This window comes from Ambystoma mexicanum, chromosome 13 (assembly GCF_040938575.1).
Source record: "Ambystoma mexicanum isolate Mex_15411 chromosome 13, UKY_AmexF1_1, whole genome shotgun sequence".
Classification (NCBI taxonomy): Eukaryota; Metazoa; Chordata; class Amphibia; order Caudata; family Ambystomatidae; genus Ambystoma; species Ambystoma mexicanum.
In genome coordinates this window covers 835,174,913-835,189,299 of record NC_090938.1, presented here as the reverse complement: position 1 = coordinate 835,189,299, position 14,387 = coordinate 835,174,913, and the positions used below count along the sequence as shown (strand labels likewise).

The 14,387-nt window shown below is 49.5% G+C and overlaps 1 protein-coding gene across 1 annotated transcript in view; it reads right to left on the bottom strand.

Annotated features, from left to right (window-relative positions):
• Window positions 1-1,776: 1,776 nt before the first annotated feature.
• Window positions 1,777-14,387, bottom strand: part of LOC138520600 (uncharacterized) — a 32,129-nt gene continuing 19,518 nt past the window's right edge. Inside the window, exon 4 of the mRNA XM_069632926.1 lies at window positions 1,777-2,129. Within this exon, the coding sequence (XP_069489027.1) occupies window positions 1,777-2,129 (353 nt within the window). The remainder of the gene's footprint in view (window positions 2,130-14,387) is intronic.

Below are 14,387 nucleotides of genomic sequence, written 5' to 3'. Positions count from 1 at the left end.
AAGCCCTGTCGCACCATTCCCTTTTAAATGCAGAGTATTAAAGACTGATACTGCCATTATGTATCCCTCTAGTAAGTGTACCTTGTTCAGGACTTCCTTTACTGATTTCCTAAGGTCCCGAATTTTGAAATTCAACTTGTCATAAACTCTATCCATAGAATCCATAATTCTGGACAGAATTGGGAATGACAGCTCGTTGACTGGGGGCAGTTGGACCTGTTGGGGGACCTCTTTAGTACCTTCAACCCTTAGTGTCTCAGCACCAGGCCCAGTACCCCAAGTGGACCCATTTAATTTCAATCCCCTACCTCCTTGGTGGTCCCAATCTAACCCTGAGATGCCATGACCCACAAATCCACCACCCATACTTTGATTGCCACAAAGGTGGTGTCGTAAGAGGGTCTCTGACAAATCCGCGTCATTCTTTAGATTTAAAGCCCATTGGCCCATACGCCTTTCTGGCTAACTCATGTGAAAGCAATGGGGCCAGTATTGAGTTATCTGAGAATAAGTCTCTCTCCACCATCCCTGCCTCTGTCACCAAAAAATTCACATTTGATTCAATATTAGAGAGAACACAGTTTATATCCCCCCACAACCTCAGCCATCGAGTCCACTTGTTTTGCTGGGCCCTGACTAGCCTCCTCCAGGTCCTCCTTCTCCGCCTTAGAGGGGATCCCAAAACAATGTCCTCTACCATGGGTAATTGTGAGCCTCCATCACCCAGTGGAGTAGTTTGAGGGATAACGGAAGGGTAATTACTACCTGGGGAGGTCCCCTGCACCCCAACTGAGGGGTCCCCTCTGTTGTACCACTCATGCTTCTGAGCGTGACACCCATTAAAAAACTTTATAAAAGATCCAAAATAGTCCTGGGCAACTCCTCTGGAACGCTGCAGTAAAAAAATAATTAAAAATTACTAAATGCTAAAACAGCCTTAGCAGGCGGCTTAAAAAAGTGAACGTGTAAAATTAGCCAGTATGAATTTCTGTGGGAAGCAAAGTCACCAGACCAGTGATCGCCACCTTACCCTCCAACAATCATTTAAAAGCGTTAATGCCTTCAATTGCTTACAGATTTCCAAGATTTATGAGCACACAATCTCGTGCGCCTACAATATGTAAAATCTCAAATGCCGAATCAACAACCACAAGAATGGGAGTAAATGCCGGCTGTGACTGGACTAGCAGTGAGTATTACACGCATTCAGCTGTGTGTGCTCTGCAGCAACGAGACTCGCTCGCAACCCCAGTTCCAATAAGCAAATTATTGTCTATATTTGCCCAAACAAATAACGTTAGAAATCAAACAATAGTCAATCCGGAAAGCTTGCTTTGATCCCCAGTCAGCAGACTTTAACCGCCCGAACAACAGGTCCATGATATAAATCACGCAGGGAGAGACTTGCTCGCAGCCCCAATCTAAGTGATAGCACCGCGTGATCACTGTGCGTAGAACGCTGCGTCTCCAACCAGTGAAACATCTCAATCTTTGTGTGGGTAATAAATAGATTATTAATAAGGGAGGCCCACGAGTCCTGCAAACGGTCATCTCCATTTTCCTCAAGACAATGCTCCTGCAAAAGTGACAGGTGCCGATGGGAACAGAATCATCTCGAGTTCCTTCCATGTAACCTCATCCAACACCAAAGCTGGATCCCAGTGACTATGAATCAAAAGCATATTGGACCCCGAGTCCCCACTGCCCGAGAGTAGAGTGGCTAATGGGGTGTGTCATTAAACCCACAGAAGAAACTAGGATTCCCTGTGATTTGGGTCAGTGGGTCCCACTAGACGCAATCCTCACATTTCTCCCTTCTGGATCATTTCTCTCCAATAAGATCTGAGCAGTTTCTTGGTGATCAGGTTCCTCTCCTGTGAATACACATGTGGGTGGATTACAGGAGACTTGGACCACAGCGGTGTCGCCGTTTGGCTGCAGGTGCGGGTGTAGCGGCTCTGGGGATTGTCCAGCCTCCTCCTCACTTGACCCCCTGCAGGGCTGTACTTCAAAGCACTGGTGCTGCAGACGCTTCTTTTTAACCAAAATGAACACTGCTGCTGCTGCTATCCCCACCACCAACACCACCGCCGCCACCAGACCACCGCGGTGGCGAGTTTGCTTTTCATCTGAAATGACAACAGGAAGAGGATGACTCCTTTGGCGCAAGCTCTGCTGAAGAGCAACATTCATGTGGCAATGCCCTGGCAGGCAAGATGGTGTCACACATGGAACATAGGAAGAGAGCTCGCCCATCAGTACAAGCGCACAGACCCAGAGGCCACCAACAGCCACTCAAGCCAGCCAGACACCCCAACAGCCACTCAAGCCAGCCAGGCACCCCAACAGCCAGTCAAGCCAGCCAGGGAACCCATCAGCCACTCAAGCCAGCCAGGGACCCCAACAGCCACTCAACACAGCAAGGCACCTCAACAGCCACTCAACCCAGCCAGTACCCCAACAGCCACTCAAGCCACCCAGGGACCCCAACAGCCACTCAAGCCAGCCAGGGACCCCAACAGCCACTGAAGCCAGCCAGGGACCCCCAACAGCCACTCAAGCCAGCCAGGGACCCCAACAGCCACTCAAGCCAGCCAGGCACCCCAACAGCCACTCAAGCCAGCCAGGGAACCCATCAGCCACTGAAGCCAGCCAGGGACCCCAACAGCCACTCAAGCCAGCCAGGGAACCCATCAGCCACTCAAGCCAGCCAGGGACCCCAACAGCCACTCAAGCCAGCCAGGGACCCCAACAGCCACTCAACACAGCAAGGCACCTCAACAGCCACTCAAGCCAGCCAGGGACCCCAACAGCCACTCAAGCCAGCCAGGGACCCCAAAAGACACTCAAGCCAGCCAGGGACCCCAACAGCCACTCAAGCCAGCCAGGGACCCCAACAGCCACTCAACACAGCAAGGCACCTCAACAGCCACTCAAGCCAGCCAGGGACCCCAACAGCCACTCAAGCCAGCCAGGGACCCCAACAGCCACTCAAGCCATCAAGGGACCCCAACAGCCACTCAAGCAACACAGCAAGGCACCTCAACAGCCACTCAAGCCAGCCAGGGACCCCAACAGCCACTCAAGCCAGCCAGGGACCCCAACAGCCAATCAAGCCAGCCAGAGACCCCGATAGCCACTCAAGCCAGCCAGGGACCTCAACCGTCACGCAAGCCAGCCAGAGACCCCAACAGCCACTCAAGCCACCCAGGGACCCCAACAGACATTCAAACTAGCCAGGGACCCCAACAGCCACTCAAGCCAGCCAGGGACCCCAACAGCCACTCAAGCCAGCCAGGGACCTCAACAGCCACTCAAGCCAGCCAGAGACCCCCAACAGCCACTCAAGCCAGCCAGCCACTCAAGCCAGCCAGGGACCCCAACAGCCACTCAAGCCAGCCAGGGACCCCCAACAGCCACTCAAGCCAGTCAGGGACCCGCAACAGCCACTCAAGCCAGCCAGGTACCCCCAACAGTCACTCAAGCCAGCCAGGGACTCCAACAGCCACTCAAGCCAGCCAGGGACTCCAGCAGCCACTCAAGCCAGCCAGGGACCCCAACAGCTACTCAAGCCAGCTAGGGACCTCAACAGCCACTCAAGCCAACCAGGGACCCCAACAGCCACTCAAGCCAGCCAGGGACCCCAACAGCCACTCAAGCCAGCCAGGGACCCACAAAAGCCACTCAAGCCAGCCAGAGACTCCAGCAGCCACTCCAGCCAGCCAGGGACCCCAACCGCCACTCAAACCAGCCAGGGACCCCAACCGCCACTCAAGCTAGCGAAGGACTCCAACAGCCACTCAAGCCAGCCAGCCACTCAAGCCAGCCAGGGACCCCAACAGCCACTCAAGCCAGCCAGGGACCCCAACAGCCACTCAAGCCAGCCAGAGACCCACAACAGCCACTCAAGCCAGCCAGGGACCCCAGCAGCCACTCAAGCCAGCCAGGGTCCCCAACAGCCACTCAAGCCAGCCATGGTCCCCAACAGCCACTCAAGCCAGCCAAGGACCCCAACAGCCACTCAAGCCAGCCAGAGACCCACAACGGCCACTCAAGCCAGCCAGGGACCCCAGCAGCCACTCAAGCCACACAGAGACCCCAACATCACACAAGCCAGCCAGGAACCCCAACAGTCACTCAATCCAGGCAGGGACCCCAACAGCCACTCAAGCCAGCTCTATGGAAAGCAATTCCCAAAAAGTCTGGGTGACAGGACATCCAGAGTCCACACAGGTTAGGGCAGAACACAACACTACAATGTGCACCCCTCTGCAACTTTCAGATATGATTACACCAATATAGCCCCCAAAATAGAGATGCACGCGTGTGCTGGAAAAGTTACTCACCTGTAACACTCTCCAGCACAGTCCCCTTTCACATACACATGTTTTCTTTGAACATCAGAGATCAGGGAAAGACCCCAGACACTGAATTTAGCAGCGGTACCAGATTTTGAAGCTCGTTACTGTCATGTCACAGATGCTCAAGAAGCCCCTCCCACATCCCAGTTTCCTTGCAACACAGGATACACGGATCAATGAGTAGGAGTGTATAAAGTTAAGGTCAATCAGGGAGCCAGGTGTCTGGCTTCATCTACATCTAATAAGAAAGACCAAAGTTGCAGAGCACGTGTTACAGGCCCCAAGTTCTATGTTCTTAGATCGCCAGGCTTTTGCCGAATTTTTTTATATATTTGAGGGGTTTCCCCCAAACTCCCCTTCCCTATTTTGTTTGTTTGTTTATTTATATAGCGCACCTAGCCCTGGGGCATCTGGGAGCAATTCTTACAGGTACCTTTTATACAGGTGCATGAATTACAGTTACATGGGCTCATTACTTACAGGTATTCAAGACGCAGTATTTACAGGTACATTTGAAATTGAGTTGCAGATCGATTATTACCGACAGACAGAGCAGACAGATGTAGAATTAAATGAGTACGGTCGAATGATTCTGTGGTTCTTGCGAGAGGAGCCAAGTTTTGGAATTTTTCTGAATAGGTGGAAGGAGGGTTCTGTTCTTAAGGTGGGAGGTGGGGCGTTCCACAGTTTAGCGGGATGTTTAAGCAATTGGCTTGGGCAGATCTCGTGGGACGTGCTGTAGTGTTTCGGGGGAAGTTGTCAACCAGATAGCTAGGTGCCCGGGTGGCAAGGCACTGATGTGTAAGTGATAGAGTTTTGTACTCTATCCTTTGGTTAACAGCGAGCCATTGGGTGTTGCGTCTTATGTTCGAGATATGTTGAGACCTTGGGAGGTTTAGTGCTGATCTGAGGGCGTTGTATTGGATTACTTGCAGCTTGTTTAAGTTGCGTTGACTCGTGCCTAGGTAGAGTGCATTGCAATAGTCAATTTTGGAGAGAACTAAGGCTCTGGCTATGGTTGTGCAATTAGATGCAGAGAGAAATGGTCTGGATGCATTGATTAACTTGCATGTATAGGCAGTGGAAGAGGCTATTGCATTGATTTGTCTGGTCAGGGTGAGTGAAGAGTCTAGGTAAATAGCTAGCGTTTTGATGTCCTTAGATACCGAAATGTTATTACAGTCAATGTTGAAAGAGGAGTATCGTCCGTCAAGTTTGTCAAGTCTAGGTTAGGAGCCCAATAGGAGTAAATCTGTCTTGTCGTCATTGAGGCATAGTCCATATTTAGCCATCCAGGTCTGTATGATGATGTAGATGTCATTGAGGGCTTTGGCATCTATGATGTAGTCCCCGGTGATCGGGTTGAGTATTTGGGTGTCATCGGCATATTTCCTGTAGATGACACCCAAGTGGTCCGGGTCGTCAAACATTAGTTTTGTAAACACGTTATATAGTGTGGGTGAAACACAAGAACCTGAGGGACACTGCAAGTGACAGGAGCTGGATCGGCGGTGGCCCAGGGTGCAAAGACCCTCATGGATCTGTTCTTTAGAAAGGATTGAATCCAGGCGTTAGCTTTATCAGAGAGGTGGGCTGCTGATGAGAGGTGGTTGTAAATGACCTTGTGGTCAACCAAATCAAATGCAGCAGAGAGGTCCAATAGTAGTAGGAGGGTGAGTTTACCATTGTCCTTTAAAATGTCCATATGAGTCTTTAGGTCAATTAGGGCAGTTTTCGGACCTTGTGATGGTCAGAAACCCGATTGTCTAAGGCCCAGGAGTTGTAGGATGCTCTACACAAGATTTTTTTAAAGTAAAAATGGCACTGTTGTATTAAGCCTGTAGTTAGTAGGGATGTTTGGGTCTAGTGTGTTTCTTTTAGGAGGGGTAGAACCCATGCGTCTTTTAGATTGGTTGGGACTGTGCTTGATTCGAATGAGGCGTTAATAAGAGTTGTGATAAAGGGTGCAAGGTGCTTTGCAGCATCCTGGATGATAGGTGCCGGGCAAGTGTCTCCCTGGCATCTTGAAGGTTTCAGTTTATTTATACATTATGTCCTCAACCTCTTTACTGGAGAGGGATGAGAAGTTGGAAATTTCATAGGAATTTGGCTCTTTGCTTGGTGGAGGTGGTTGAGCGGAGTCTGAGAGAAGACTGAGTTTTTGGGAATTTATTTTGGATTGTAGCATCGAGATTTTGTCGAGTAGGGCCTTCTGGATATTGGTACACCATGTGGTGTCTTTAATGCAACTGTCAGGTGGAGGAGAGGGGGATTCTAGTTCTCTTAGAATGATGAAGAGCTCTTTTGTACTAGATTTAGCTTTGCTAATTCGATCATTATAGGTGTTTGTTTGTTTGTAAAATAGCTTTTTTATAGTTGTTGGATGCTATTATGAAGTTGTATTTGTTAATGGCTGAGGGGGGAGTTTTTCCACGAGGATTCTGCATTTCTCTCGTTCTTACGTAGGGTTTTTAGTTCAGGGGTAAACCATGAGTTTAGATGCGCATGGGGTTTGGCATTGCGCATTTTGAGTGGTGTAACAGCATTGATGGCATTGAGCAGAGTACCGTTTTAAAGGTCTACTAGGACTATAGGGTCAGTGTTGGTAGGTGTGAAGTCTGATCGGCTGTAGTCCCTATACCCCACACCCCTCTACCCCTCATATGCCCTTACCCACCCACCTCCTACGAAAAAAAGCCTAGCGATGTAATAATGTCTTACCAACCTTTCCTCTCCAGGAGTAGAGCTCTCAAGTATGCATGCTACTGTATAGGTAATCTAACACACTCTAGTCCAGGTGTAGAGCATTGAGGCCTTCATCAAGTGATCTAGTTATACTCATCGTCAGGCTCTGCTCAGTGACCTCTCTGGCATTAGAGCCTCAGGTGTGCATGCTACTATATAGATTAACATGCACACTCTACTCCAGGTGTAGAGCATTGAGGCCTTCATGAAGTGATCTAGTTATACTCATCGTCGGGCTCTGCTAAGTGTCCTCTCTGGCATTAGAGCCTCAGGTGTGCATGCTGCTGTATAGATTATCATGCACACTCTACTCCAGGTGTAGAGCATTGAGGCCTTCATCAAGTGATCTAGTTATACTCATCGTCAGGCTCTGCTTAGTGTCCTCTCTGGCATTAGAGCCTCAGGTGTGCATGCTCCTATATAGGTTATCATGCACACTCTACTCCAGGTGTAGAGAATTGAGGCCTTCATCAAGTGATCTAGTTATACTCATCGTCAGGCTCTGCTAAGTGTCCTCTCTGTCATTAGAGCCTCAGGTGTGCATGCTGCTATTTAGGTTATCATGCACACTCTACTCCAGGTGTAGAGCATTGAGGCCTTCATGAAGTGATCTAGTTATACTCATCGTCGGGCTCTGCTAAGTGTCCTCTCTGGCATCAGAGCCTCAGGTGTGCATGCTCCTATATAGGTTATCATGCACACTCTACTCCAGGTGTAGAGAATTGAGGCCTTCATCAGGTGATCTAGTTATACTCATCGTCAGGCTCTGCTAAGTGTCCTCTCTGGCATTAGAGCCTCAGGTGTGCATGCTGCTATATAGGTTATCATGCACACTCTACTCCAGGTGTAGAGCATTAAGTCCTTCATCAAGTGATCTAGTTACACTCATCAAGTGATCTAGTTACACTCATCGTCAGGCTCTGCTAAGTGTCCTCTGGCATCAGAGCCTCAGGTGTGCATGCTGCTATTTAGGTGATCATGCACACTCTACTCCAGGTGTAGAGCATTGAGGCCTTCATCAGGTGATCTAGTTATACTCATCGTCAGGCTCTGCTAAGGGTCCTCTGGCATTAGAGCCTCAGGTGTGCATGCTGCTACATAGGTTATCATGCACACTCTACTCCAGGTGTAGAGCATTGAGGCCTTCATCAGGTGATCTAGTTATACTCATCGTCAGGCTCTGCTAAGGGTCCTCTGGCATTAGAGCCTCAGGTGTGCATGCTGCTACATAGGTTATCATGCACACTCTACTCCAGGTGTAGAGCATTGAGGCCTTCATCAGGTGATCTAGTTATACTCATCGTCAGGCTCTGCTAAGTGTCCTCTGGCATTAGAGCCTCAGGTGTGCATGCTGCTATATAGGTTATCATGCACACTCTACTCCAGGTGTAGAGCACTGAGGCTTTCATCAAGTGATCTAGTTATACTCATCGTCAGGCTCTGCTTAGTGTCCTCTCTGGCATTAGAGCCTCAGGTGTGCATGCTGCTGTTTAGGTAATCATGCACACTCTACTCCAGGTTTAGAGCATTGAGGCCTTCATCAAGTGATCTAGTTATACTCATCGTCAGGCTCTTCTAAGTGTCCTCTCTGGCATTAGAGCTCCAGGAGTGCATGCTGCTGTATAGATTATCATGCACACTCTATTCCAGGTGTAGAGCATTAAGTCCTTCATCAAAGCCGGTCAAGTGGCACAGCGAGTAGAGCGCTCGCTTTGACATCAGTGCAGAGCCTGCGAACGCAGGTTCGAATCCCGGCAGCGCCAAACTCAGCGTTTCATCCTTCCGAGGTCGATAAATGAGCACCACACACTGTGGGTAATAATAAGCAGCGCTCAGATGCCTGAGGGTTCGTAGCGCTATATAAATGCCAAATTATTATTATTATTATTATTATTATCAAGTGATCTAGTTACACTCATCAAGTGATCTAGTTACACTCATCGTCAGGCTCTGCTAAGTGTCCTCTGGCATCAGAGCCTCAGGTGTGCATGCTGCTATTTAGGTGATCATGCACACTCTACTCCAGGTGTAGAGCATTGAGGCCTTCATCAGGTGATCTAGTTATACTCATCGTCAGGTTCTGCTAAGGGTCCTCTGGCATTAGAGCCTCAGGTGTGCATGCTGCTATATAGGTTATCATGCACACTCTACTCCAGGTGTAGAGCATTAAGTCCTTCATCAAGTGATCTAGTTACACTCATCAAGTGATCTAGTTACACTCATCGTCAGGCTCTGCTAAGTGTCCTCTGGCATCAGAGCCTCAGGTGTGCATGCTGCTATTTAGGTGATCATGCACACTCTACTCCAGGTGTAGAGCATTAAGTCCTTCATCAAGTGATCTAGTTACACTCATCAAGTGATCTAGTTACACTCATCGTCAGGCTCTGCTAAGTGTCCTCTGGCATCAGAGCCTCAGGTGTGCATGCTGCTATATAGGTTATCATGCACACTCTACTCCAGGTGTAGAGCATTGAGGGAAGCCTTCATCAGGTGATCTAGTTATACTCATCGTCAGGCTCTGCTAAGTGTCCTCTCTGGTATTAGAGCCTCAGGTGTGCATGCTGCTACATAGGTTATCATGCACACTCTACTCCAGGTGTAGAGCATTGAGGCCTTCATCAGGTGATCTAGTTATACTCATCGTCGGGCTCTGCTGAGTGTCCTCTCTGGCATTAGAGCCTCAGGTGTGCATGCTGCTGTATAGATTATCATGCACACTCTACTCCAAGTGTAGAGCATTGAGGCCTTCATCAGGTGATCTAGTTACACTCATCAAGTGATCTAGTTACACTCATCGTCAGGCTCTGCTAAGGGTCCTCTGGCATCAGAGCCTCAGGTGTGCATGCTGCTATATAGGTTATCATGCACACTCTACTACAGGTGTAGAGCATTGAGGGAAGCCTTCATCAGGTGATCTAGTTATACTCATCGTCAGGCTCTGCTAAGTGTCCTCTCTGGCATCAAAGCCTCAGGTGTGCATGCTGCTGTATAGGTTATCATGCACACTCTACTCCAGGTGTAGAGCATTGAGGCCTTCATCAAGTGATCTAGTTATACTCATTGCCAGGCTCTGCCAAGTGTCCTCTCAGGCATTACAGCCCTCGGGTGTGCATGCTACTATATAGGTTATCATGCACACTCTACTCCAGGTGTAGAGCATTGAGGCCTTCATCAGGTGATCTAGTTATACTCATCGTCAGGCTCTGCTAAGTGTCCTCTCTGGCATCAGAGCCTCAGGTGTGCATGCTGCTATATAGATTATCATGCACACTCTACTCCAGGTGTAGAGCATTCAGGCCATCATCAGGTGATCTAGTTATACTCATCGCCCGCTCTGCTGAGTGTCCTCTGGCATCAGAGCCTCAGGTGTGCATGCTGCTATATAGGTTATCATGCACACTCTACTCCAGGTGTAGAGCATTGAGGGAAGCCTTCATCAGGTGATCTAGTTATACTCATCGTCAGGCTCTGCTAAGTGTCCTCTGGCATCAGAGCCTCAGGTGTGCCTGCTGCTATATAGGTTATCATGCACACTCTACTCCAGGTGTAGAGCATTGAGGGAAGCCTTCATCAGGTGATCTAGTTATACTCATCGTCAGGCTCTGCTAAGGGTCCTCTGGCATTAGAGCCTCAGGTGTGCATGCTGCTATATAGGTTATCATGCACACTCTACTCCAGGTGTAGAGCATTGAGGCATTCATCAAGTGATCTAGTTATACTCATCGTCAGGCTCTGCTGAGTGTCCTCTTTGGCATTAGAGCCTCAGGTGTGCATGCTGCTGTATAGGTTATCATGCACACTCTACTCCAGGTGTAGAGCATTCAGCCCTTCATCAGGTGATCTAGTTATACTCATCGTCAGGCTCTGCTGAGTGTCCTCTCTGGCATTAGAGCCTCAGGTGTGCATGCTACTATATAGATTAACATGCACACTCTACTCCAGGTGTAGAGCATTGAGGCCTTCATCAAGTGATCTAGTTATACTCATCGTCAGGCTCTGCTTAGTGTCCTCTTTGGCATTCGAGCCCTGAGGAGTGCATGCTGCTGTATAGGTTATCATGCACACTCTACTCCAGGTGTAGAGCATTGAGTCGTTCATCAAGTGATCTAGTTATACTCATCGTCATGCTCTGCTAAGTGTCCTCTAGCATTAGACCCTCAGGTGTAGAGCATTCAGGCGTTCATCAAGTGATCTAGTTATACTCATCGTCGGGCTCTGCTTAGTGTCCTCTCTGGCATTAGAGCCTCAGGTGTGCATGCTGCTATATAGGTTATCATGCACACTCTACTCCAGGTGTAGAGCATTCAGGCCATCATCAGGTGATCTAGTTATACTCATCGTCAGGCTCTGCTAAGGGTCCTCTGGCATCAGAGCCTCAGGTGTGCATGCTGCTATATAGGTTATCATGCACACTCTACTCCAGGTGTAGAGCATTGAGGCCTTCCTCAGGTGATCTAGTTATACTCATCGTCGGGCTCTGCTGAGTGTCCTCTGGCATTAGAGCCTCAGGTGTGCATGCTGCTGTATAGATTATCACGCACACTCTACTCCAGGTGTAGAGCATTCAGGCCTTTATCAGGTGATCTAGTTATACTCATCGTCGGGCTCTGCTGAGTGTCCTCTCTGGCATTAGAGCCTCAGGTGTGCATGCTGCTATATAGGTTATCATGCACACTCTACTCCAGATGTAGCGCATTGAGGCATTCATCAAGTGATCTAGTTATAGTCATCGTCGGGCTCTGCTAAGTGTCCTCTTTGGCATTCAAGTACATGCTGCTATATGGGTTATCAGCAGGGAGCAATGGGGACATCACACTATAGATCAAAGTTGCCTAAAAAGGAGAGTGTGATGAAGTCTACAGTAAGTTGAGAGACACGGTCCTCGAACTTGCTAGAAACTATGCTGGCTATTGACAGTGGATTGCAGACTAATGGGACGTGTTCTCTACTAGCGCTCGACATAACCAGCAGGCATAGAACCGGTTTCACAGTTGCCTGGTCTAGACGGCAGAGCAAATCTCTAAGAGCTAGGCTTCCACCGTTCCCGCATGTATGAGAGTTACTCAGGATTTTAGACTAGGTGGCACCCGCTAATTGGAAAGTGGTGAGTGATCTTCAGGGGTGCACGACTCAGTGATGAACTGTAGGTCAAAATGCCCGCCCCTCCCTCCCCTAGTCTTGGATTCGTAGTAGAAGAGCTGGCATTAACTGGGGCTGCGTTGAGTTGTCTCGTGGTCATGGTTGATGTGTTGTGTTGATCTCCATCTAGGCCACTCGGTGGAGGGCGGGTGGAGCAGCAGAGGTTTTAGTTTTGGCCATTTACTAGAAGAGACACCAGAAGACCAACACCCATGAGGGTCGATTTCGTTGGGGGGCAATCACCCAGCTCTTTCTCTCGGGGTACTGTGCAGATGTGGTTGCCTTTAGTGCCTGCGTTTTGTTGCATCTGTCATATGCCAAAAAGGCTCCTGCTAAGCCAAGATGGCCACTCAATGGCAAGTGAAAAAAATACTAAAACGTGTGCTACCTGAATGCCGATGTAAGCATAACGTTCATGAGTGCAGGGCAGCAATGTTCAAGTGTAATTACTAATGAAAATTAAAAATCTTTTACAAGAGTTTGAGTTCACCCCTGCTCTACAGGCTGCGATCTGAGTCCTAGACTATATTGTTAGCATATGTTGAAAGAAGGGCGATCCACCTTCTGCATCATGCCTCTGAACAAGGATGCCAGAAGATGGGTCACCTTCTCGAGACAGCCCAGATTCCTCATATCGCCTCTCTTTTTGGGCTTGAATATCGGCTGGCAGTCTTCACAAGGGCCTTCAGCCTGCACGTTCTTCCAGCCGCCTGTGCTTTTTCATGGTCATTATTCATTTAAGTCATAAGGACAGAGTTCTCTACCCTCTAGGGGACCAACAGGAATGTACTTGTGAGTGATCTGGGAAGTGATAGTTCACAAAGACCATAAAGGTAGCCAGAATATGTTCACTATTGCAAACTGATGTTATGATGTATGGGGTGTGACAAGGTCAGTCACCTGACCGCGCACGAGGGGATGGGAGCCCCTCTCAGGCTGGGGTGGGGTGGGTGGCCTAGCAGGGTGGAGGCCAGAGCCAATTCTACCCCAGAGGGGGACAGTAACAGTTGAGAGGGCCCCATGTCCTGACCCTCCAAGGTTCCTGCCTATACATGCAGTACAGACTTGCATCACCCCGCACCTCTTGAAACAAGTGCTTGTCAAGTTTTCTCTCTTTTCTTGAGCCACAAGTCCAGAGAGACCCCCTGCAGCCCATCAGCCCCCCACACGACCAGCCTACAGCTATCAGAGCCACAGAACCAAGAAGAAGCGAGAATGTGAGCAAAAGCAGAACCAGAGATCTTCTGCGCACCCCTCCCCAGCACCAGCTGACCTAGACCACCTGGAACAGAGCTGCAATCCCTCCACTTATCTTGGGGGAAGCCCCACCGTGGCCCCCTAACACAAAATCAGACACCACAGCAGCCCAGCGCAGGAAAAGTGGCTTAACACGCTACTCTACATCCTTGGTTTGAAACGCCTTCCAGGCGGCGAAGTCAGGGCCGGATTGGCCAGAGCCAGTAATCGAATGTGAGAAGGAAGGGGAAGATGAGAGGGACCGCAAGAACAGAAGTTGCTCGGGTGAGGTCAGAGGAGGGGAAGGAGGCAGACCAAGAGACCAGCAGGAGGAAGGACGGTGCATTGAAGAGAGGAGGCGATCTGTGGAAAAGCAGACATATTGGTTGGTGAGAACAAGTGGTACTGAGTGGTGCGTGTGCGCGTGAAAGGTAAGTGAGTGCCAGTGTAGGGAGTGAGTGGAAAATGGATGGGAGAGTGAAAGGTGTCTGACTGGGGAGAAGGTGAGGAGGAGTTGTAGTAGGAGTGTGGAGGAGGGAGTAATATCAAAGTGGGGGCGGGAGAGGGAGACATGGTAGGGACCAGGACGAGAGGACGTGGGTGGAGTTGCAGGCAGGAGAGTGGTGAAAGGAACACATCAGACAGATCGCCTCCTGCCACTGCCCCTGCTGTGCAACCCTTTCTTGCCCACTCCCCCCCGAGCTGTCCTGGAGCCTTGGTTGGGTGCTTCCTTGCTACCGGCCTCTTAACGCAGACCCTTCCGCATCGTGGGACGTCCTCTCGGGCACCCTGTTTGTTGCTCCTTTCAGTCGTCCGGATCTTGTAGAGGTACCAGTGATATATTGTAAGTTTTAATAAAATAAACCACTGCACTTCAGACTGTGCCTAGAAAGTAACAGAGTTACA